At 39.2% G+C, this 23,545-nt stretch overlaps 1 protein-coding gene across 1 annotated transcript; it reads left to right on the top strand.

Moving 5' to 3' along the window:
- Positions 1-256: 256 nt before the first annotated feature.
- LOC106136005 (uncharacterized) lies at positions 257-13,424 on the top strand. The gene is made up of 3 exons (XM_013336431.2): positions 257-2,293; positions 11,607-11,728; positions 12,424-13,424. Exons 1-3 carry the CDS (start codon positions 632-634, stop codon positions 12,983-12,985), a joined length of 2,346 nt encoding a protein of 781 aa, XP_013191885.2. The 5' UTR covers positions 257-631; the 3' UTR covers positions 12,986-13,424.
- Positions 13,425-23,545: the final 10,121 nt, after the last annotated feature.

Genomic DNA, 23,545 nt, shown 5'->3' with positions numbered 1-23,545 from the left:
GGAAAGTAATCATACAGCTATTTGGGTAATTCTTGAGTAACTTACGCTTTATCGGAAACGCCGTTATATTAAGGATACATTTTATGGCTTTTACCAAAAAAAGTACAAAAAATTTAATGATGGGCTTTAAGGTTGAAACATCAATTACCAGGACCGTTTCAGTACTTAATATCGATTTTAAAAATTAATCGTTCGCGCTTAGAAATCAATCATCAATTAATCGATTTCAGATAGCCAACCCTATTGTCGGAGTCTTCGCCATTGGCCAGCCAGATGTCGGAATAATTTTCTCAAAATGGCTGAAGTGTAAAGACGTGTTATTTATTTTCGTTACAATGGAGCTCCATTACGCGTTTGCAAACAAAGAAAACAAAATACCCGCAAGTGACATTGTGATTCCCAGTACTGGAATTTACTCAATTTCTTGTTATTCATCGGATTACTTGCCAGAATCACATACTTGGCGTGCTTCGCCTTTTACCTTGTGTCCTAGTCCTAGAATGAATAGCTGTATCAACAAGAAGCATTTATCCATTCCTAAGTTTACCAAAACCGGGACAATGTCCTCGTGAGTGATGATGGCGTAGCATCCTCTTAGACTGTGGTGAATCTTGTGTTTGTGCTAGCTACCATGAATATACCTACAGGTGTCAACTGGCGCAATAGGCGCAACATAAACCTTTCCGTTCCGTCCGTGAATTATTCAACATATTCATTTTCCGATCCAGACAAAAACATGAAGAGTGAATTATACGATATGTACCACCCAGATTTTAAAACCTTTTCGGAAATAGCCACTGACAAAAAATCCGAGGGTAAGAGTGAGAAGCCCGAGCCTTGGTTGATTCGGTCCGCCTTGCACATGTGCAGCGTGATTTACAGGAAAATTTCGGGTCGTGCGAGCTCACCGGAGCTGTCTTATCACGACTGCGAGTCGCTGCCCGCACAAGACGCGCAGCCCGGAATCTGGCCCGGCGCCAAATCTGAAAATAAAAATATTGAAGCTCAAGCTCACACAGACAAGTGCTCAGACATGAATGGCTGCGACAGCGTCGTTGCTGCCTGTGAGGACAAGCTGAACCTGGTGCGGCAGCTGATAACCGACAAACCTGCTCAGACATCTCCTAAGTGCACCACATTCAGATCTAAGCGAAAGAAGAAAGTGTTTGTGCAGCCCGGCTCGGTTGAAGACAGCTTTGAAGATGCTTTCAGTCCTGAAGACTTCATCAGTGATAGTAACAGCGACCCCTTAACATTTACTATTCCATATCAATATCAGGGATGTGAGGTTTTGGAAATTGATGCGCCCAAAATGAAGATTGAAACCGCTGTGATGAATCTGAAGGATCCTAGTGTTAATGAAAACAAAGAAGACGATGTTACACCCTGTGTAGTGAAAACAGATGTGGGTGATGGCATGAAGCTTGAGGAGCCGCAAACTACCATGGAGACAGTGTCTTCTTGTGAATCTAAAATCATGCAGCTGCAGGCACTTCTGAAGGAGAGACGTAAGAAGAACACTAAATGCATGCTCAACTCTTCCGATTCTGCCCCAGAACCGGTCAAAGATCTTCAAACACAACAAGCCAAGCCAAAAGTCATTCCAACTGCCAAAGTACAGGACAAACGATTCAAGAACCGGCATCGACTATCAACAGGGAAGCGGAAAAAGGCAGAAACAACCAAACTGATTCATGACGACATGCTTTTTGCTGATGAAATAGTGGAGGATCTGTCGAGCTTTGAAGATTCTCCAGTAGTTAGTGTAGGTTTAAATAAATCAGTAGAAAGTTTAGCATCATCTACTGAAGACTGTTTCGATGAGGTTGCCGGGCGATTCCGTTCAGCTTCCGGCACGGACAGTGATGATTCCTTCCAAGTTGTGTTCACAGACAGCCCACGAGCCAAGCGACCATCAGACTGCGAATCTGAAGACTCATTTATCATCTTTGAAGAATCTCCAGACAGCTGCTATATCTCACATGATGTCTTCGGAGATGAGACTGACTCTGATTCTGAATATTCTGACTCAGATTCTGAAATCAGTGACTCAGGCTGTGGCGAGTCAGGCGACTTGAGAATGCCCCATAAAATCACAAAAACCTTTGGAGATCTAACAGACGGAAGCCTGTATGAAGAGAAAGATAAAGATGAAGTGGATCACGCAGTTAACATATGTGCGGAGATACCGAGTGAAGATCTGGAACTTGAGTCAGTTATTGATCTGAAGTCTACTGGGCTGCTGCTCAATGATGCCAAGAAGAAGCTCCGAAAGAACCAACCGCCTAAGAAGGTGAGTTTAGTCAATACTATCTTTTGGGGCTGGAATATCCAGAATAAAAGTTATTCTTAAGGTCTATTCTAAGCAGATCTCACCAAGTTTCATCAAAATCGGTTGAGTAGTGTCTCACTTTATTCCTTACAAACTTTCAAATCTTTTAATTACTATCTGAAAAATGCTAGTCTATTAAGTATTTATGTTAGATTTACATTTATATACTCCGGTAAGCTATGGTTCAAGTTTGCAGCGGTCCTTAAATGTGACCTTAAAAGTCTTCTTTGAAAACTAGCAACACCTTCAAAAATTGGGCAGTCAATGCTCCTGTAATAACTGGCTAACCCCCTCTGCTAATAGGAAGTAATAGTGTAACACAATGTAGGCGGCGTTGCTGCCGCGTCGTTTTGCCAACAATAACAATATTATCTTGATTTAATTTCGTCCGTTTGGTTTATGATGGTCTATGACATACTTGGATATATGTACATATAAGAGTTGCAAGACCAGCGTAGCTTTCGGCGTAAGGTCCTCATTGCGACATTTTTTATGTACCTCATGTTTTCATATTTAGGATTTATTAACATTTTTTTTATCTGAAAATTAATAAAGTACCTAGTAGTTTCAAAACGCCAAATTCCGTCCATTAGTTTTTACGTAAAGCGATACCAAACATCCCCTTAACATTTGAGTTTTTACCTAATGCCCTAAAATTTTAACAGATAATGCAACTAGGCCGTAGCTGTCTTTATAATCTAGAAAAGACTAAATACCTACAACAATTTGAAATTCTAATCATTGGAATTCAAGTAAGTAGGTAATTTTAATAAAATAAAATATTCATTAAATAATCTATAGTTGTATAATTACTAAAACCTGTTTGACATGAAAATAAAAGTTGAACACAGTAGTGTTAAAGTTGTTTCCGTCCCTTTTCTTCGTATCAAGAAGATAAGGACAGCGTCATTCTTTGTCTGACCGTGACTGACACGAATGCAACAGCCATAACTATCAACATTGAAATAATTTACGCAATAAGTATCAAATCTGGTTTTATCGCGTTTTTATTGGCGCTGTATAGTAATCACTTTTTAATACGGAAGTTTTTAGAGGTGAAATAAATTCAGAAATATAGTAACTTGTTACATGGTATTATCAATGACCCTTAAAATGATACCTTAATATAATGGTATACTGCTATAAGTCAGTGACACTCCTGTCTCGATTTTAAGACCAAACGATTGATTATAATAAAAAATTGTGTAATCAACAAATGACAATGAATAATATATTATTTGACAGAATATAATAAAAGAGTTCTTCTCTCACTGCAGCGCCAGTCAGAATCCTTACGAGTATAACCGAAATGTCGGTAAATCCATGGGTCGTGTCTATTGTTCTTTGATCTCCACTCGACTCCCGCGCACCTCCCACAACCCAAAGACTCCTACAGGCTGTCCAGACTTGTTCGAGGTTCCTCATGAATGTTTATAAACCTTTCTTGCGCCAAAGACATAGGTAACGCGGTAACAGTAGACATTGACGTGCCAATTTTGGATGTGGGTCACAGTTTAAGGACATCGCCATCATCATATACATCACTGGGGGTCGATTCCCGAACGTTGAAAAGGAATATGTTTTACCTTCTCTCTCAGTATTTTTTGGTGAGCCTTTAAGATAGAGGAAGTTGAGACATATACTTTGTAAAAGTGAGTAAATTGCCACTCATTTAAGTTTTGATATGATCTATCTTCGTAAATGTCCAGTACAGATTGCAGATGGAGTAGACGGTGACCTTTCCTCTTGTCACCATCTCTGCTTTATTACTATGATTACTGCAAAAGGCTGCACGTTCTTATTCTATTTTGCCGAGAGCGAAACAGCTTGGGTACACAGCGTAACCGATACTCCGCGGCGAAAGGCCTTGTCGCATAACAGCTCACGATGTTGCACGCAATACAATGTGCTGCATCCGGAGTTGTATGGCTTTGTGCACGTAATGCGGGATTCTCATTTCCATTGCTTCGTACTTATATAAGTTATGCTGGTGTAGTCCCAGGCAAAGTATAACTAAGAAATGACTATTTTTTCAATGTTTCGTTTGCTCGGATCCTTAAAGTACCTACTAGTTACTTCAGTATCGGAAGTAAGGCAGTTGAAAACGGCAAAAGTTCACTCATTGCTTGACCGGCATAACGAACTCCTTTTGACTGCTACTCTGATGAATGGTGAATGAAATTAGAACTCTTTAATTGCTCACTAAAACATTCAAAGCACAATGACCGGTCTTATCGCTCATAGTGATTTCTGCCCCACAACAACTGGATGAAGAGGATATAAATACAGCATACGGACGGCTATGATGTAATTACTAACGCATACCAAAAGAGGAAAGTATAAGTAATGTTTTCTTAGTACCGCTGAGTCTGCCCTGAGTCCCTGAACGTTGAATTTAAGCGTTTGACCTCAGTATATCCAGAGATGACGCCGAGTGGCTATTTTGACGACAAACTGATCTCATTGAAATCTCGCATCTGTTGTTTTTATGTAAAGCAGTCAAAATCCAGAGTGGGTAGACAGCATAGAATGCGTCAAGTTGTTACCGCGGAGTTCCAATTCTTTTTGGTTCACTTTTCTGTATCTGATTACGGCTGTCATTTGATAAATTTTCTTCTTATATAAGAGTTCATGCCACTGAACTAAAAACGTGGGTTTCCAAAATAGTGTTTTCCAGTTTGGTCGTCGGCTTCTAAGCGTGGAGTTCGCTGAAGAAGCATGTGAGGTGGTAATTTACAAAACGTAAAGAAGCAAAGGCTTTATATTCCGAATTTCAAATACCTTTTTTAATTGATGATTCGATACATCATCCATCAGTCATGAGCATGATTCAAACTGTCAATGAACTATGTATAAAAAAGCTTGCCTCTATGGCAGTGGTATGTTTAAAAGAGTACAGATAACTGGGTTTGATGACTAATTGCGAAGTTCAATGTTCATCCGTTGTTGTACTTTAGTATAATTGGAGAAGTTCACTCTTGTTGAAGCTGGCAATTAAGAGGTCAGCGTTTACAAAATCAAATCCTATACCAAACCATGTGTCCAATCAGCCAAAGGCTTAATGGTCGCTGCTTCGACGGATTAGGAAGAGCTGACTGATGTTATATGAGCTAGTTTCTATATTTTGTTCACCTTGAAACTGTTTTATTCTTCTCTGTCGTGCCAAATAACAGATATAGGTCCACGACCTCCTTTCTAACCTACGTTATCTGCGCTGTTTGGTCAGCAATCTCTCATCTTATCTGTAGTATCAACATTTCCGGAGGCCCGCCGTGTTATTTGTATGAGTCAATATTATTTCTATGTGTTGCATTATAAACAATAAGTATTTCTTACTCCCAGCATACATATAGTTATGAATTAGTCATGATTCAATGGCCGAACTCTCAGAAGCACTTACAATCCTAATAATTTCTATGTTCCAAAAAATGTATACGTCTCTCCGTTCGTAACTTTCTAAAACAAGTATATTTCCTTTTGATATTTTATTCCGCATTATATGGTTAGTTTTCTCTTGTCTTGCTGGCTGTGTAAGAATGAGAAGGGTGAAATATTGCTTTTGTTTACATTTTTCACCAGCGAAGTCCTTGTCTGTACTACATGTCTGTCGATGTTTATGTTACCGACATATTGCTCCGATAATAATTACCCTACTTCATGTTCAATACCACTCGCTATCAGTGGACGACTGATGAAATACTACGAAACTTTACGCGATAAGGCTACTGTTGCTATTACTTCCACCGACTGCAAAATAGTGAGTTGTACTTTACCTGGACAGTCCGACGACGGCCTTGTGAAGGTTGTGTGAGAAGGTACGCCGCTTCTAACCGCTCGAGGTCGAAAACTTGGAGTTTTAAGCGTTTGTTTCTGATTGGACTCCAAATCACTTAGATGATGATGATACTAATTAAAATTGTGTTAGATTGTTATGTATAAGGCATAGGGGATAGGCAGCGTTGATTGAAAATTTCGTTAGGTTATTTATTCAGTTGTATCGTCAGCTCTAATAAAACAAACTATATTATATACTAGCTGTGCCCACGACTTCGTCCGCATGGAAAAGTTATTTTGGCCATCATTGAAACCCTCAAGGATGAATAATTTTCCCCGTTTTTTTCACACTTTCCATTATTTCTTCGCTCCTAATAGTTGCAGCGTCATGTTATACAGCCTAAAGCCTTCCTCGATAAATAGTATATTCAACACAAAAATAATTTTTCAATTTAAACCAGTAGTTCCTGAGATTAGCGCGTTCAAACAAACAAACTTTTCATCTTTATAATATTAGTATAGATAATTTCGGCTGTGCCACTTTTATTACATTTTATTTAGTTTTGCTTGCAATCGTAACCTTGGGGAAAAAGGGAATCGAGCCAAGTACAGTCCTAATTAAATTGACACGCGGATTCGTGGGTGACCCGTTTGACCATTACTCTACCTATAATTTCAATTTCTGCTGCAAAGAACACATTCTTAAAACTACAGAATTTCTGCTTTTTTAGAGCATTCAGAAACCGTTGTAGCTGACCAGTCGGGTCAGGATCGGTTGGAGTGATTTTTCTTTTGTTTTAGTTAAGAAAAAGGTTCATAACATCAAGACTACCTCCTAAAATAAACACACCACGATAGTTCACAATTTGATTTTTGTAGCGTCATTGTTTGTGGGTATTCTCACTGTGATTGTCTTCGACTTAGTTGTTATTCCAAGCGTTAATCAAAATTTATTGTCATCTTCCATTTTGTTGCCTAGCTATCTCTGCCAAAGCTTTTAATCCTCGCAAAAATTGTGTATTTTCGATGATCTATATATATATTCTATCATTATCATCAATCTTTCGATCAAAGTTTCTTATGATCATATTTCTTTACCTCACATATCATTCAGTTCAAAATTGTAATCGCCTTATAATAGATTTTCTGGCGTTAGTCCCGATAAACCATACCATTTCCGACATTTCGTTCGTCATTTCTGCTATATAATATTTACATTGCCAATTATCCAGACATTTAATATTATACAAACAATCCACAATGGAGTGTACATAGTATATATACTTGCGACTGGTACACGGCAGAACAGTCACGTTTTAAAATGCCACGTTTTGTTCGTCGCATTGTTTACTCTTTGTTTATTGTGGACTAGGCTCTGTTCGCGGCTACGCTTGAGTAAACTTCCATCGTACTACATAAAGTAACTAATAAGGCGGATTTACAATAGCTCGTGTCCTTCATTGATCATGAAACTATCTCAGTACAGAAACAGATTGTGATTAAGCCTTGAAAAGGCAACATACGCCCCGATTTACTTTCCCATTTATATTAGTACGCATGTAGACTGTGTGACCGAGTATACCTCTCATCTTGGCGTGTTTATGATTGCATTCTCAGTTAGCATTTGACGAGAAGCAGCTTAGTAACTAGTCGCAAAAATATGTTTTGCTCCAATTCGAATAAAAGTATAACGACACATTTAGCGCCTACAAATAAGGTTCTCTATTTCAAGTTAGTATTGTAATACAGATAAGTTTGATATGACACTAATACACAAGTAGTCAAACAGTAAATAAAAACGGTCTTGTTGGGTTGTAATCATAAATAAATTGTATATTTATTAGGCCGCTTGACCTCGTCGCTAGGTCAGATGTACCGAAACCAAGCTGAGCGTCCATTGCAATATAGCATGTATTTACAACAACATAGACATCAGTGTGTACTCACAGCTGTTGACTGCATTATCACTGGCAACTTAAATTCTTTGGTCAACTGGTTATCGCGGTATGTTTGTTTGTTAAAATGTCTAAGTATGAGTAATTAAATAGGCAATTTTAACTGCGCTGGCAGTAATATTTTATTATAACGTTAGAATGGCAAAGCCTGTTTGCATTTCTATGTAGTATAAAAAGTGCGTTGAAAAATGGCTTCAGGTCCTTCCAAATTCATTGTCGACCCATGCCAGGTAGACGAAACTGCAAAAACAATTCTCTTTGTCACTTGGGACTAGGGAAAGACTAAAGATTCTGTGTCTATTGTTGTAACTGATAGGTTGTTGAGTACATGTGCTTTTCAAAAATCTTTTGTATGATCATTTGCAGCAATGGTTCACAAAATTATGTGAGTTAGCTTACCTTTGTTACCTTCAGTGTTCTCGCTCGCCTTTTTTTGTTGTATAATTGTCCCTCAATACAACATGATGGAAGCCTATATTTCATTATCTCTAATTGATTTTTACATAACTGTTGCTATTACAAATTTATTGGGAGACTTCCAGTTAGGGACAGACTTGACTAATGGATTTCATTACACAACTTTTATCACGTTTCTTTACATAGATAATTATTTTTTGTTAGTAAATCATAAACATTAAGATAAGGACTTCAGTCATTCGAAAACTTTCCGCAGTCAATTAGGAGTCGTTGTCTCTCTCTATCTCTCTCTCGTAAAGAAATGCAGTATTTTTCCGCATCTTAACATATAAACTAAAATGAGCTCTGCAGTATCAGAAACATTTTACTGGGAATCCCCGCGCTAGAGACTATGCAAGGTTTCCCTCAAGTTAATTCTTGCAAAATAAATAATGGAAGTCAATAGGAAAGAATTCAATGAATTTGCACTTTCTCAATCACCAGGCTGACCGCGAATTGGAATAGTTGTTATTTGTAATGACGTCGTTTGTGTACAGATACGACAAAGATACAGATAGTATCTATTTTGATGATTTTACAACTTAGTAGTATTTTCGAAACATTTTCCTCGAGACAAAATGTTTTTCCAATGTCCAAAAAATCCATGATTCTGGGATAAAATAACCGATAGTATAATCTGCGAAGACAAATAAAATGTTTCGTACACAAGAGAACATTCAGGAATCGCGACGATTCCAGATTCAGAATTTTGACTTCGAGACTAATTCGGTGTTTATTAGAGTCCATGACATCACATGGCCGACGACACCCACGTCACTATCGAGAGTAAAATTAAACGTATTGAAGTGAATCATTCGCGTGACGTCACATCTGACTCAATGGAATTCCATGTTTGTAAACACAGGCTCGCAAGGTGACTACTGATTATTCTTATAGTAAAATACCTATATAATAATAATACACGAGTTTTTGATTTCTTTAGTTGTTGTTGCTGACATTGGTAGAAAATACACAGTTATATCATCAATTTTTCATCTGATATTATTAATTTGTGTTTTTTGTATTTCGTTTTTTTTCTGCAAGGGATCATAACTTTTTCGTTTTTGTTGGCCATTTCGGTCTCCAAATGTTTTTTCGTCTGTCGCTGTATTTTTGGTACCAATTCAAAAAGAAATGTACATTTCTTTTTGAATTCTTTTTGTTCATCTCTACGGTCACAGATTTCTGAAGAGCAGGTAGTCCGAGTTCAAAAACAATTTTGGATGAATACTTAAACGTATTATAAAAAAGTCTTGTTTCGAACCAACAATGGAAGTGTAGCTGACAATTGCAGCTTCTCTTCCGCTATTTGTGTGTCAGTATATTTACCAAAGTAAATTTGTATTTAAGATAATACGATCATAATGTTTAATTGCACTGGAAACCTGAAGAAGTAATTTTCATTAAAACGGTTTGCAAGATCTGTTCTGGTAAATCATCAATAAAAGTTCTCATTCACTTCTAGCTGGTGCTTGATTCCGTTTTAATTTATGATAAAACTCTTTAATTTTTTTTATGAAACTAAGCCAAAATAAGAGAACAACATCCTGGTTCTGCCTTCATTTCAGCGTACGTTTCAACCACGGCTTAAAATGTCGTGTCGGAGCAAAACTTTAGGAAATACAAACGATTCCATTTTCAACTTTGTTCTTCTTCCATTTTGATTACGTATCTTTATCTGTGAAGTTTCAACTGATTGTCATCTCAGTACACTTTCTATTCTTTATTCTTTTATTGCATCAGGGTGCAAGGGGCGCATTTCATAATTTTTTAGAATGTTGCGTGTTCACGGCAGTCAGTCGTCATGATGACATGACTGTTTCGAAAAAGATATGTGATGTGACGAAAGGTAAGGAAATCTGCTTACGTTACGGGGTGAACAGCTTTTTGAACTAATGGTTTACTAAATAACCTACAAGACAGCAGACAATATTGTGAAGCTAATAGATTCGCAAAGTAGAAACCGTAACTAATTTTGATGTGGTTAATATGGATAGAGAAATAGATACAGCCAAGGTAGTCGATTATCGAAATAGATAAAGCAAGTGCAATTGAAAGGTACGGTTGAGAATGACTTAATGAAGAAGGTTTTTTAACGACGAGTCTATAAAGACCAATTCTGAAATCGACCTATCCCTTAGTCCATTGTTAGTTGGAATTATGATTTCTAGCCAACTTTAGATTATGAGGAAGCAATGAGATGAGATATTGAAACGCAGCGGCGATTGGGAGCCAAATGATAGTTTAAAAGATATAAGTGAACCCGCCGACAGCCCGTTTTAGTCCGCCGAGTAACAATGGATCTATCATTGATTTGTGTTCGGTCGCGCTGTTCGAGATAACACGCTGTCGCAGGCGGCCGCCATTGTGCTCATGGTGTGGGTCACGTATTCAATTCTGCTCAAATATGCTGCAATGACAACCATTATGCAGTTACATATTACGTGCGTAATTCTTGTGTTTGGTTCCAAATTCTTCTTTTGTCAATTTCGTTTGAAACCGTCTTAGAACTTTATTGCACCATAAAAGATACAGGGCAATAATATAATACGAGAAAAGGCCTTGTCGCACTGCAATCTCTTCCAAGATACGTATTTCAAAACAAGTGCCCCCTAATTATTAACCCAAGCCCGACCCGAACGATATCGATTCTTTCCGTGTCCGTAAGAATAAAATAAATAAATATATACGGGACAAATTGCACTGATTGAGTTAGCTTCGAAGTATGTTCGAGCCTTGTGTTACGAGGTACTAACTCAACGATACTATATTTTTATAATAAATACTTGTATAGATAAACAGCCAAGACCCAGGCCAATCAGAAAAAGTTATTTTCTCATTATGCCCTGGCCGGGACTCGAACCCGGGACCTCCGGTGTCACAGAGAATTTCTGGTAATCTGCTTTTAGGGCACCGCTGGACCACATAAGAAACCTACATTTAATATTCAAAATCTAAAACTATCCTAGAGATTGATCTCCTTGACGACGGCGTTTCCTATTTGTATTGTACCCAGTTTGATAAAAACAAATAGGTATGTTATTGTGTAGATTTATAATTATTCACGAAACGGTTCCCTTCCGTTGCAGGTGCAGTTCTCGCCGCAGCCGCCGAAGGTGCACGTGATGCGCGTGTGGTCGTTCGCGGCGCGGCAGGCGCGCGCCGGCCACTGGGAGCGGCACGCGCTCGACCGCGAGCGGTTCAAGCGCAGGTGAGCACGCGCACGCTACTAGACTAGCGATCTCATTATGTTGTCGACCAAGAAAGGCTCCAACGAGCGATACGAAATACACCGGATCGTTTTAACATTTTGAACAGCGTTAATTCGAAACCTTTAGATAATAACATACCTACAATCACGTCTTCCCGCAGAGAGAGCCAACAGTCAGCTGTGTTGAATGGAAATCACGCCCAGTTTGAATCCTTGGTTTCACACTTAGTATACAGCCTGATACACCGCCTATTGTCATTATCAATATGGAAATGACGCTTGGAACAAGTTTAATGACGCAAGCAACACATCGCATTGTATAATAGATTATAGTAAACAATAATTTCAACATGCCATTCCTTTTCTTATCTCATGATTACAAAGTCCGTCGTACCTGCCCTTTGCATTGTTTTAACATATACATACATAGGAAAGGCTGATAAGCTTGGGATTGTTCTTGTAGGCCATGGGTTAGCAAACAGTCACTTTTTGAATGACAGTTCCATCGCTGAGCCACACGGCTGAATAGTCTTTTTAAGACGGTTACGAAGACGTAATTATGTGAATGAATGAACATACATAAAATCGGACAATCAGAACCTCCCTTTGGTCGAGGAACTCGGCCTTTCCACTTTGTTTTTAATATTAACTAAACAGTAACCGACGTAAATTTATTTGTCTTTGTGCAATTCCAGGATCGCGGACGCGGACATGGCCCTGTCCTGGGTGCTGAAGCCCCAACACCGCTCAAGAGTCATGTTTCAGCGGTTCATGCCGTGGTGGAACGCACAGAAGAGGAAGGAACTCGCAGAGAAGAAACAGAAGGCAGAAGAAGAAAAGAAACTAGTGGAAGAAGAGAGAGTTCGGTTGGAGCAGAGCAGAATTGATGAAGAACAGGTAAGTGGAGATGGACAGGTTAATGTGGAAGTAAATGAAAATAATGTAGAAGCGATTCCACGAATTGAAGAAAAAGCTAATGTTGGAGATGGAAGGTTGGTTAATGATCATAAGGTAAATGAAATTGTTGTTTCCGAAAATGCAGCTGACAAAGCAAAAACTGATAAGCATAATAATGAAAGTGATAAGTCTGGAAGTAATAATAAAAAAGAAATTAAAACCTTTGATAAATCAGAACATGGAAAAGGAAACAACAGTGCTAAACTAACAGATTCGGTGACAAACAAAATAGATGTTAAAGATTTGGTGGTGAAAGATGGGTTTCCGGTGACGCCGCCAGCAAACGGAGTCGGCTCGTGAGTTCACGTGTGGTCGGCGAGCTCGCTTGTGAACAAATTAATTGTGTAAACCAATCAGTGCACAAACAATTTATGCATAAAAGATTCTCAAGCGGTGATAGGCGAGTTACGCGTCACAATCCAAAATATTTTTTTTGGAAAAAGAAAATGCTCGCCGATTTCAAAATACATACGAAATACCTCATACTAGATATCAGAATTAAGATATATATAAAGGGCACTTTGAATTCATTCAGTTGATAATTCCGATTTCTCATATGGTCTACTAGCTCCCTCTAGCGGTGTAACGCAACATAAGTTCGCCACAAGATATCGATAGAATTAGAATGGCATTGAAATAAATATATTTTTACTTGAATAATCATAAAGGAGGATGCTAAGTGCCTAAATCCAGAGACTGAATGTACTAAAAATTAAAAATATAAAAAAAAAAAAAAAAACTTTATTGTAGATATAATATGTAATGTACCTATATTGATTGCGTTCAGTTACAAAGCTTTCACCAAACTATTAACATGCATTCACAAATTGTGTTGGGTAGCTCCCCTAGTGGCAGTTTACGAAACTTATTTAACCCACCACGAACCACGGAGTACAAACTGGCAGCCGCGTCTTGTGATGACCTTTTTGTGACCGCAATGAACAAGACGCGTCGATGGAAAGCGAGGAACATCCATCTTACTCCAATCAGAGTTGTTAGAAAGAGATGGAAAGGAAATATTTCCCTTTCTGGATTTTGCGTGATTAGTATGGCTTCCAGTCTGTACTTTCGCGGCAGAAAAAAAATACTCTTAGGTTTGGTGTGGCGATGAAAATGAAAGTAAAGTTAGTTTATATACCATCATACCTATAACTTATGTGATATTACATTTCTCTATTGTTTTTGTTGTTGAAAGATTTTAATTTTGCGAAACAACCACCTAGATGTACGATATCTGCACAATTAAGTATTTAAGGTGTATTTTCCATTTGGTAAAGTTTGGCGCGCTGTAAACAAATGTATTGGAAATCTCTAGCGCATGGGCTATGCTTGTTTTATTGTTAACTTATACTATTACTTTATAATTTGGAATCCGCTGTTTAAAGATTCCTCAAAATCATGTACTTTTAGAATAAAAAATATTGGTACCTAAATAAATATTTTTAGTCATACGAAATGATTTGTTTTAATATGAGTCGAGCCCTTTGATGGAAACATGGGAACAGTTTCGAAATATATTGCATAAATTTTAAACAAATTGTACGGAAAATGGTTTTTCATCGTTGATTTTGAGATGCGATATACAAATCATTTTGGTGCAATGTGAAACACAAATCATCTATAATACAGATCTAAATGATCAAGGAAAACCAAATAAATATGCAACTTCGCAGTTGATCATAATTTCCTTTATTTTATCAATTTTCATTTGAAAATATTTTGAACTGTTTCCAAATTTGAAACCACAGTTTTGTGTCGTGATTGGTTCTGTACTGTCTGCCTATAGTCCACTCACTTACCATGGAAATATAATAAATCTAGAAAACACTTGAGTTTCAGAAAGGAACAATTACTTTTAAATGTAATACTCCTCCGCCTCTTAATAATTGGAGTAAATGAAAGACCAAGGGGAATATATGATATTCTGTCTCTTTCTAATTGGCCTCATTTGAATGGGACGGAAGGTCATTCCGGGTAATTTTACTTTTTTTTATATCGTTTTCCACATTGGTTATATTTTTATGGTTACGAGTATTGCTGTGTTTATTTATAAAATTGTACGTCCTTGTTTTAAGTCTAGTCTAGAATAGAGAGAGAAGGATTACGTAGAAGATTATTTATTATCGTTTCTCTCGTTGACATATTGTGTTCATTCTCTTGTCGTCAAACTTATTCGGGAATTATTTTAATATAAGTACCGTACACGACATACATAAGTTTAAGAGTAAGCTGGAACCTGAAGATAACATGAGTTTTGGTTAGTTAATAATATATTAAGGGACCTTCTGAAATGATTCACAAGCGATATTTAAAATAATTCAAGTTGCGTGCAAATTGGATAATAAATATATATAAAGCACTTTTACCAAAAAAATAACAACGTATAATCAAAACTAAAATTTGTATGATTGGAAAGCCGCCATCAAATAGTGAACGCAGCCACTTGTTGTGGCTCAGTAGTTGGTAATACCCTATTTTTTGGTTACACCAAATGTCAGATACATGCGTAATTTGATTAAAATCGGTTCAGTAGTTTCAGAGTTTGTAAATGACATTATACTGTACCGAGATTTGTATACCCTCTTTATTTGGCGCGCGTGATGACTATGTAATCATCTTTGACTAAATCGTAGCTATTAGTACCGACAAGGTATCCCTACCGATTAGGATATATTATAAAAGGAATTTCAGAGGAAATTGTAAGCATTTACATATATTTTCACATTTTGTTTATTTCATTTGTGTTATGAGTGGTTGCGGAACTGTATTAGTGAAAATAAGTAAATGTAAATTTCATGTTTTTGTAACGGTGTTCGGAATAATAAACAGAATAGAAAATAAATCGATTTTTATTTTGTTTCGAGGACAGTACCTGCTTTTTATGCACATGGTTGATATAAGTACAAAAGAGATTCTATTCTTCACGAGGAACTACGCACCGTTATTTAGTATGATCTGGTTTTTGACTATCGGCGTCTTCCTCCAGTCTGTGAGAAAAATATACTTATGTAGGTAATTTCTTCAGCCCTGTGGTTATTTGTAACGTTCGATGCTCGGTCACGCTATATGCCTCGACAGGGCTTTAACGGAACCATAGAGAGAAGTCAAATAGCACTCTTATAAATGCGTAAAGATGTGTGATGCGTGTGTATTTGTCGCTCTTACACGCCATAGCTAAACTGATTTGATGAAATTTAGTATACATACATACATACATATGATCACGTCTTTATCCCTTACGGGGTAGACAGAGCCAACAGTCTTGTAAAGACTGATAGGCCACGTTCAGCTGTTTGGCTTAATGATAGAATTGAGATTCAAATAGTGACAGGTTGCTAGCCCATCGCCTAAAAGTAGAATCCCAAATTTATAAGCTTATCCCTTAATCGCCTTTTTCGACATCCATGGGGACAAGATGGAGTGGTCCTATTCTTTTTTTTTATTGGTGCCGGGAACCACACGGCACTTAGAAATTTAGTATACAGTTAGAAAAACACATAGGGCACTTATATACCACGGTATCAATGCCCCGTGGCGCCAGGCCGCAAATAGTATAGATCAAGGACACGCGACGATTACAGCGCCAATCATGAGAACTGCAGTCTACCCAACTCTCCGTTAGATGGCATTGTTGCTAAATACATCGCGATGACAAAGTTTTGTAGTGTAACCGACGGCTCTTTTATATTATTTTACTCATAGACTTCGAAATAGTAAGTACTGGTAATGTCTACGCGACCAATGGTAGACGTCTCCAGAATCATATGTCACTGAGATTTATTTGACACTTGAAATCTGCGCGCATTGTAAGACGACATACATACATTCACGTCTATATCCCTTGGGGTATACTGAGCCAACAGTTTTGAGGAGATTGATAGGCCACGTACAGCTGAATGGCTTAATGATTTGATTAATGGAATTGAGATTCAAATAGTGACAGGTTGTTGCTAGCCCATCCCCTAAAACAATCTGAAGTTTATTAGCCTTTCTCTCTAGTTTAAGGACAATTTGCAAGGGAATAGAAACAGCTGGTACACACGATGTTTTATTTTGGATACCTACAGGACCAACATGGAAACTGGCACCACATGAATGATGACAAAACATCATCCATGGAAAATAGCTGGTCCTATTCTAAATTGGCCGGAACCACACGCAGCATTTCTATTGTCTTATCATTCAGATTGTATGAGTCGGACTCAAAGTAAGACAACTGACCTGAACGTGTTCTTGGGCGGGTGCGTGGTGGCGGGGAAGGGCGCGAGCCCGAACAGCTCCGGCTGGAAGTCGAGCAGCGAGCGCACCACCAGCGTCGCGTGCCGCGTCTGCGCGCGCTCCAGCCGCGGGTCCGGCGTCATCACCACCTGCGGGGCCGCCAAACACGCACGGTGTGTCGCTTAAAGTTTGAGAAGCAGTTAAGTTAGGACGTCTTGAGACTGTTACCTACTGTTTGTTATTTGTAAGGGATTTTAATGTCACTTCCACCGTATGTTGATGTATTAAGGCTTAAACTGTTCAGGGTGACCTAGACACTACGTGTCATGGTCAGAAGGTTGAAACTTACCTGGCTCTCCCCACTCGTGGATCGTGTTCATATCTATATACGAGGTCGTCCACAGAATTCAGAGATTGCATGAAGGTATGATGATGTGTTTTGTGGTCCACAAGGACGGCTAAACCGAAAGTTGTTGTGTTTGTTTTTTTGAAGAGATAATTTTACTGAAAGAATAATTATGAGTATAAAACAATAATAAAAAAAGTGATCAGACCTGCATGCCGGCGTCCACGGCGGCGCGCACGCCCACTGCAGTGTCTTCGAACACCAAGCACTGGGGAAACATTATTAAACCAAATATTGTTGAGTGTAATGAAATGTCTCTGGCCGCGAAGTAATCTTTTTTACTAGCTACAAGCAATTTAGCCCTCTTTTTGATTTCCATAAAAAGTATTATTTCGAACTTTATACAACTATTGGTCCAGCGGCGAAAGTGTAACTTCTTCTTACCTGGATCAAAACTAAAAAATCAAGTGATAAATGAGAATATAGAAGCCCTAAGTGAAGATAAAGTTAAAGGATCTTATTGTTGAACTGGATCTGCGTTACTGAAAATAAAGTTACTAAATTCATGTTGGGATTATTCTATCTGAATATCCGCACCAACACAAAGCAATATCTGTACCTGGTTCGGCCTCTTTTACCTAAATTGTTTTCCAAATAAAAATCAAGAGTGGAAGACAAGACTCACAACGCCATCTAGTGCGCGCAATTGAAACTAACTCCCTCTGGTAGCCTATCTAAAAAGTGCTATGGTGGATCAGACCCGGGACACTGTAGTTCCGATGTATGCGCATAGCGCTAGTATCGTTGGCCGCTTCTGTCGCCATATTTTCAGCCATGTTTTTTGCTTCAAATATGGCGATTCTGACCAAGTCAACATCAAAGTGCAAAAAGTTCACAAAAACTTCGTAAAGCTTATTTTGAATAATAGTGCAGCTAATGGATCATTTTTTGTGTAATCCGCGCTTTTAAGTTTGAGTGGAGTTCTAAAATTGTATCTACAAGTAGTGATCGTGTTGTTTTCAATCTGGACAATTAAAAAGTGACTCTCCAAAAGATGGCTGATGATCCATGATAATCCATGGCTACAGCTTGCTAATAGACATCGGTATCTACATACAACCACGTCAATATCTCTTGCAAGGTAGACAGAGTCAACAGTTATGATGAAGAGACTGGAAGGCTGTGTGGCTCAATGGTGAGATCGAGATTCAAATAGTGACAGGATGCTAGCTGCTAGTCCATCACCTGCAAAAATAATCTCAAAGGAAGCTGTAGTTGATACATAAGATCTTGCATCCTATTTGAAAATAAATCAATCAATCAAAGGTTTGCGTACACAAGCAATGCATTTTTGTTTTATTTTTATAAAATAATAAAATAAAAGTACAGTATGTGCATAAGAAACCCCAGCAGCATTTTTCGATATCGAGTAGGTACAACACTAGTTTGTCGACATTTGCTTAGCTTGCACATCACTAGTGATAGATGCGACGCTAGCGCTATGCGCATACAAAGGAATTAAGCGGTGAACCAATGAGTGTTATATCTCTCTTCAGACATTATATCAGCGTTGCCAACTCTACGTCTTTTTACGAAGATCTACGTATTTTATGTCTTTCACGCAAACCTAAGAACTTTAATCGCAGAATCTACGTATTTTCTATCAAAAACGTTCCGTAACGGAAATAATAGTGCAAATTTCGAGCATCTGCGATCAGTTTGATGAAAACTAACGTTTGAAACAGACTTTCCACTGAAACGCTAACAGGCTTACTTTTCACGAAAAGTGGCTTAAAAATAAACCGCGAGCCTACGCATGAACACATGAAACCTTTTAGTAAATATATGTATAAATTTAATTTGTCAGAAAATGATAATAAATATTGAATAACTGAAATAAATCAATGACCCTAAAAGTAGCAAACTTTTTTAAATTATAAATTATAATTTTAAACCGCCACTTACATATATGTAAGTGGCGGTTTCACATGTACAATATGGATAATGTAAAAACAAACTGGCTACTGGAATATTTAATTATTTATTATTATTTTTGTTAGCGGAGATATCTGTAACCAGTTTTATCTATCTGCTGACTGTCTGCAACTTTTACGGTATTATGAATTGTCGTGTTATTCACTTTTACCTACCCTACTGTCTTCATTTCAATCAGAAAAAAGTACATAGATCTACGTATTTCTCATATGGAAATTTACTATTTCTACGTAATTTTCAAATCTGGCGTACGCCCTTTTCAAAATCCGAGTTGGCAACACTGCACTATATATTAATTTAATGGGTGGTTGACCGTGAAGCGCGCCGGTGAACGGTTCGTTTAAAAAATTCGAAAAGAACTGATTATAAGTGTTACAAGTGGCCGACTGGCGTGTCTCTAAACCCCGGGGTGGACAATTGTTGTGCAGTGCGTGTTATTTCCTGTCAACCAAGAAGATCGGACATTTCAGCACGCGGCCGACGAGAGACCGCCAAAAACGATGCCAGAGAAGTTTCAGTGAGTTATACTAACTTTGTATTCTGTCCCTTTTTAGGAGGCCGTAAATAGTTTCTTTGGATTGTTAGGACCTATAGTACCACGGTGAATCCACTTCATTCCGTGGCTCACCAGTACCTGTTGTCGTTTTATGTGCATTAAGTTTAAATAAATGAATACCTTGTCAGGTTTGGGTTTGTCGGGGAAGCGCGCGGCGGCCACCAGGTAGATAGTCGGGTCCGGCTTGCCCTTCTTCACTTCGGGGTCGCTCACGCTCACCTTTCAATAATATAAAAATTACGTTAATAACGTTAGGTAAAGGATGAAGACGTGATACGATATGCTATTGTAACCATATTCAAGGAATTAATGATTGTGATCCTTTTGAGGGATGATTTTCCCATCAATAGCGATGCCCTTGCTAGAAATGTTAAAGGGAATCCAGGTTTTCACAATACCTTGTGGTGGAACATGGCGAAAAGTTTCGGTCGGGCGACAGTCTGCAGCCGCAGCGCCTGCGCAGTCGCGTTTGTCGCCAGCGCCATCGGCACCTTGTTGTCGAACAAGTGGGTTAGCAACCGCTCCGCTCCTGGGAGCAATATTTATTTGTTAATTTGATTGGTGCAATTATTATATTCTCATCTGTGAGTCTGTTCTGTACTTAAGTCACGGAAGACTTGACTTAGGACACAAACTTAGTGTAATCATTTGACTTATCCACTCCTTGATTGATTTCCTCCCGTCGATCGTAATTGGTGACTAAGAGAATAGCCACTTTTATTTAGTTCAGCTTTTACCATAATCCACTATAGATATAAGGTTCCTACGGGAGTATCTCCATGCAAAATCTCGACTTATCCAATCCAGGATCCAGGAAGTGAGGATGCAACCGGAATTTACGTTAGGAGGATGAACATGGTGCTTCGAATCAGAAGGTCTTTGTGGGAAAATATCATATTTTGTAGATCGTCCATGTTATTGGCAACAATGTCTTGAGTGCCAAAAATGACTTGCTAGTAAAACGTCCAAAACGTGATATCGTCAAATGGTCACCCTCCATGAGCGGCGCGCTGGGCAGCGTGCGCTCCGCGAGCTCCACCAGCTGCCGCTCGCACTCGTCCACGGAGATCTTCAGGCCGAGCTCGCGCACCACCGTCTCGCAGATGTCGCGCTCCGTCACGCCGTACAACTACGTCATAAAACAGAAAACTCAATTCCAACAAAGTTACTGTATCCAAGAATAACACTTCAATGCATATAGAGTTGTAAAATGGTTAATAAAATTAAGTTCACTCCATATCCGCATCGATGTGGTGCTAGTGTTAAATTTAAAAGTGCCAAATGACGTTTCTTGCATTGCATTAAGGTTGGGATCGTTTATTGAGATTATGATGGAGATACTCAAGTGTGCGAATCTGACGTCCACACATATATCACTTATATATAGGTATATATATATATATAATACCTTTCGAAGTAGACCGACGGTGACAGACTGGAAGGCTTCTTTTTACTCTCTCATTATTTCGTGTCTCTCGTTGCACATTTACAAATTACAAAATTATACCAGGTGTTTTTCTTTCGACTTTCCTATGCTTGCCTGGTACGTGGGCGCTTGTATAGCATTGTGATCAGGTAGTAACATAATGTAACGTATAGCTAGCTGTACCCACCTTCACTTTCATGTCCTTCGGATAGGTTTTACCATTGTTTTCGCAAATCTTCGCTATGACACTGTGGTACATTACTTCCGAGTCTATAAAATACAAGCACAAATTTAATTGAAGATTTCGAGAAGTGAAATGCAGGCCAAACGAAATTCTAATCTCACTTGCGCGTTGGGTGAATGATTAATGCTACTGTACTGGAGGAAAGCAATGAGCAAGTCAGTCAACTAACCCAGCAGGGTGCCGTCCATGTCGAAAATACAATGCGTCACTTTCTTATAAGAATCCTTCGACAGGATTCCGTGCAAGAATCTTCTGTTGTATAGCGACAGGGAAATTTTACCTTATTACGAAACATTTTATGTTTTTCCTATAATTATTATATTGGCATTTTACTTAATTCGTATCTGGGTGTACGGCAAAGATATTCTAAAGTTTATTGACGGAATTCAGAACTTGTAAGGGATTTGTCCAGGACAGGATGTTTCAGTTGCATTTCAAAGTGACAGCGTCAAATAATACTTGCTTCATACAAACCTCGGGTCTCAACTCGCCCTCGGGTCAATATATATCAATAATAATAAAACAGTAAATAATTAAAATAGTAGGAATTGTTTCCAAAATATTTTCATAACGAGAAAATATTTGTATAAGTTGTTTTTTCCTACAAATGCACTGGGGAACGAATACCTACGCAAAAAAAATCGAAAATTAAATTGGCATAAAACTTTTGACCTTGCTGAAACTTTTTCCTTTTTTCGCCTGGTTTAATTTTTTTTAACCTTCAAAATCGTTCATAGTGCACATAATATGCATTATATTGGGGGATTTAGATTTATTTAATTAGTGATTGCTATAAAAATTACTACATAATTAACCTTAAATGAAGACGAATCTTTGTAATAAACAATTGAGTAATTGTAGCTACTATAAATGTACAACTACTTTCAAAACTTTGTAAAGCTCTCTTGTTAGATTGTCATGTATGTTGTGTATGTACTTAGTGCATATTTTGTGAACTAAAGCATCGTTATACCAAATAAATAGAAACCCGTCTTGCAGAAGTTTACGACCATTCGTTACAAGATGGCACTGTAACCAAAGTAACACGCGATGTCGCTTCACGTTCAATAGAATCTAAAGGAACGCAATTTCCCGGGAGGGTGGGTTAGGTTACCGGCGGGTTAGGTTACCGGCGGGTTAGGTTACCGGCGGGTTAGGTTACCGGCGGGTTAGGTTACCGGCGGGTTAGGTTACCGGCGGGTTAGGTTACCGGCGGGTTAGGTTACCGGCGGGTTAGGTTACCGGCGGGTTAGGTTACCGGCGGGTTAGGTTACCGGCGGGTTAGGTTACCGGCGGGTTAGGTTACCGGCGGGTTAGGTTACCGGCGGGTTAGGTTACCGGCGGGTTAGGTTACCGGCGGGTTAGGTTACCGGCGGGTTAGGTTACCGGCGGGTTAGGTTACCGGCGGGTTAGGTTACCGGCGGGTTAGGTTACCGGCGGGTTAGGTTACCGGCGGGTTAGGTTACCGGCGGGTTAGGTTACCGGCGGGTTAGGTTACCGGCGGGTTAGGTTACCGGCGGGTTAGGTTACCGGCGGGTTAGGTTACCGGCGGGTTAGGTTACCGGCGGGTTAGGTTACCGGCGGGTTAGGTTACCGGCGGGTTAGGTTACCGGCGGGTTAGGTTACCGGCGGGTTAGGTTACCGGCGGGTTAGGTTACCGGCGGGTTAGGTTACCGGCGGGTTAGGTTACCGGCGGGTTAGGTTACCGGCGGGTTAGGTTACCGGCGGGTTAGGTTACCGGCGGGTTAGGTTACCGGCGGGTTAGGTTACCGGCGGGTTAGGTTACCGGCGGGTTAGGTTACCGGCGGGTTAGGTTACCGGCGGGTTAGGTTACCGGCGGGTTAGGTTACCGGCGGGTTAGGTTACCGGCGGGTTAGGTTACCGGCGGGTTAGGTTACCGGCGGGTTAGGTTACCGGCGGGTTAGGTTACCGGCGGGTTAGGTTACCGGCGGGTTAGGTTACCGGCGGGTTAGGTTACCGGCGGGTTAGGTTACCGGCGGGTTAGGTTACCGGCGGGTTAGGTTACCGGCGGGTTAGGTTACCGGCGGGTTAGGTTACCGGCGGGTTAGGTTACC

The sequence above is a fragment of the Amyelois transitella genome, chromosome 30 (genome assembly GCF_032362555.1).
Source record: "Amyelois transitella isolate CPQ chromosome 30, ilAmyTran1.1, whole genome shotgun sequence".
NCBI classification, from domain to species: domain Eukaryota; kingdom Metazoa; phylum Arthropoda; class Insecta; order Lepidoptera; family Pyralidae; genus Amyelois; species Amyelois transitella.
This window is presented reverse-complemented; position numbering and strand designations above follow the sequence as displayed.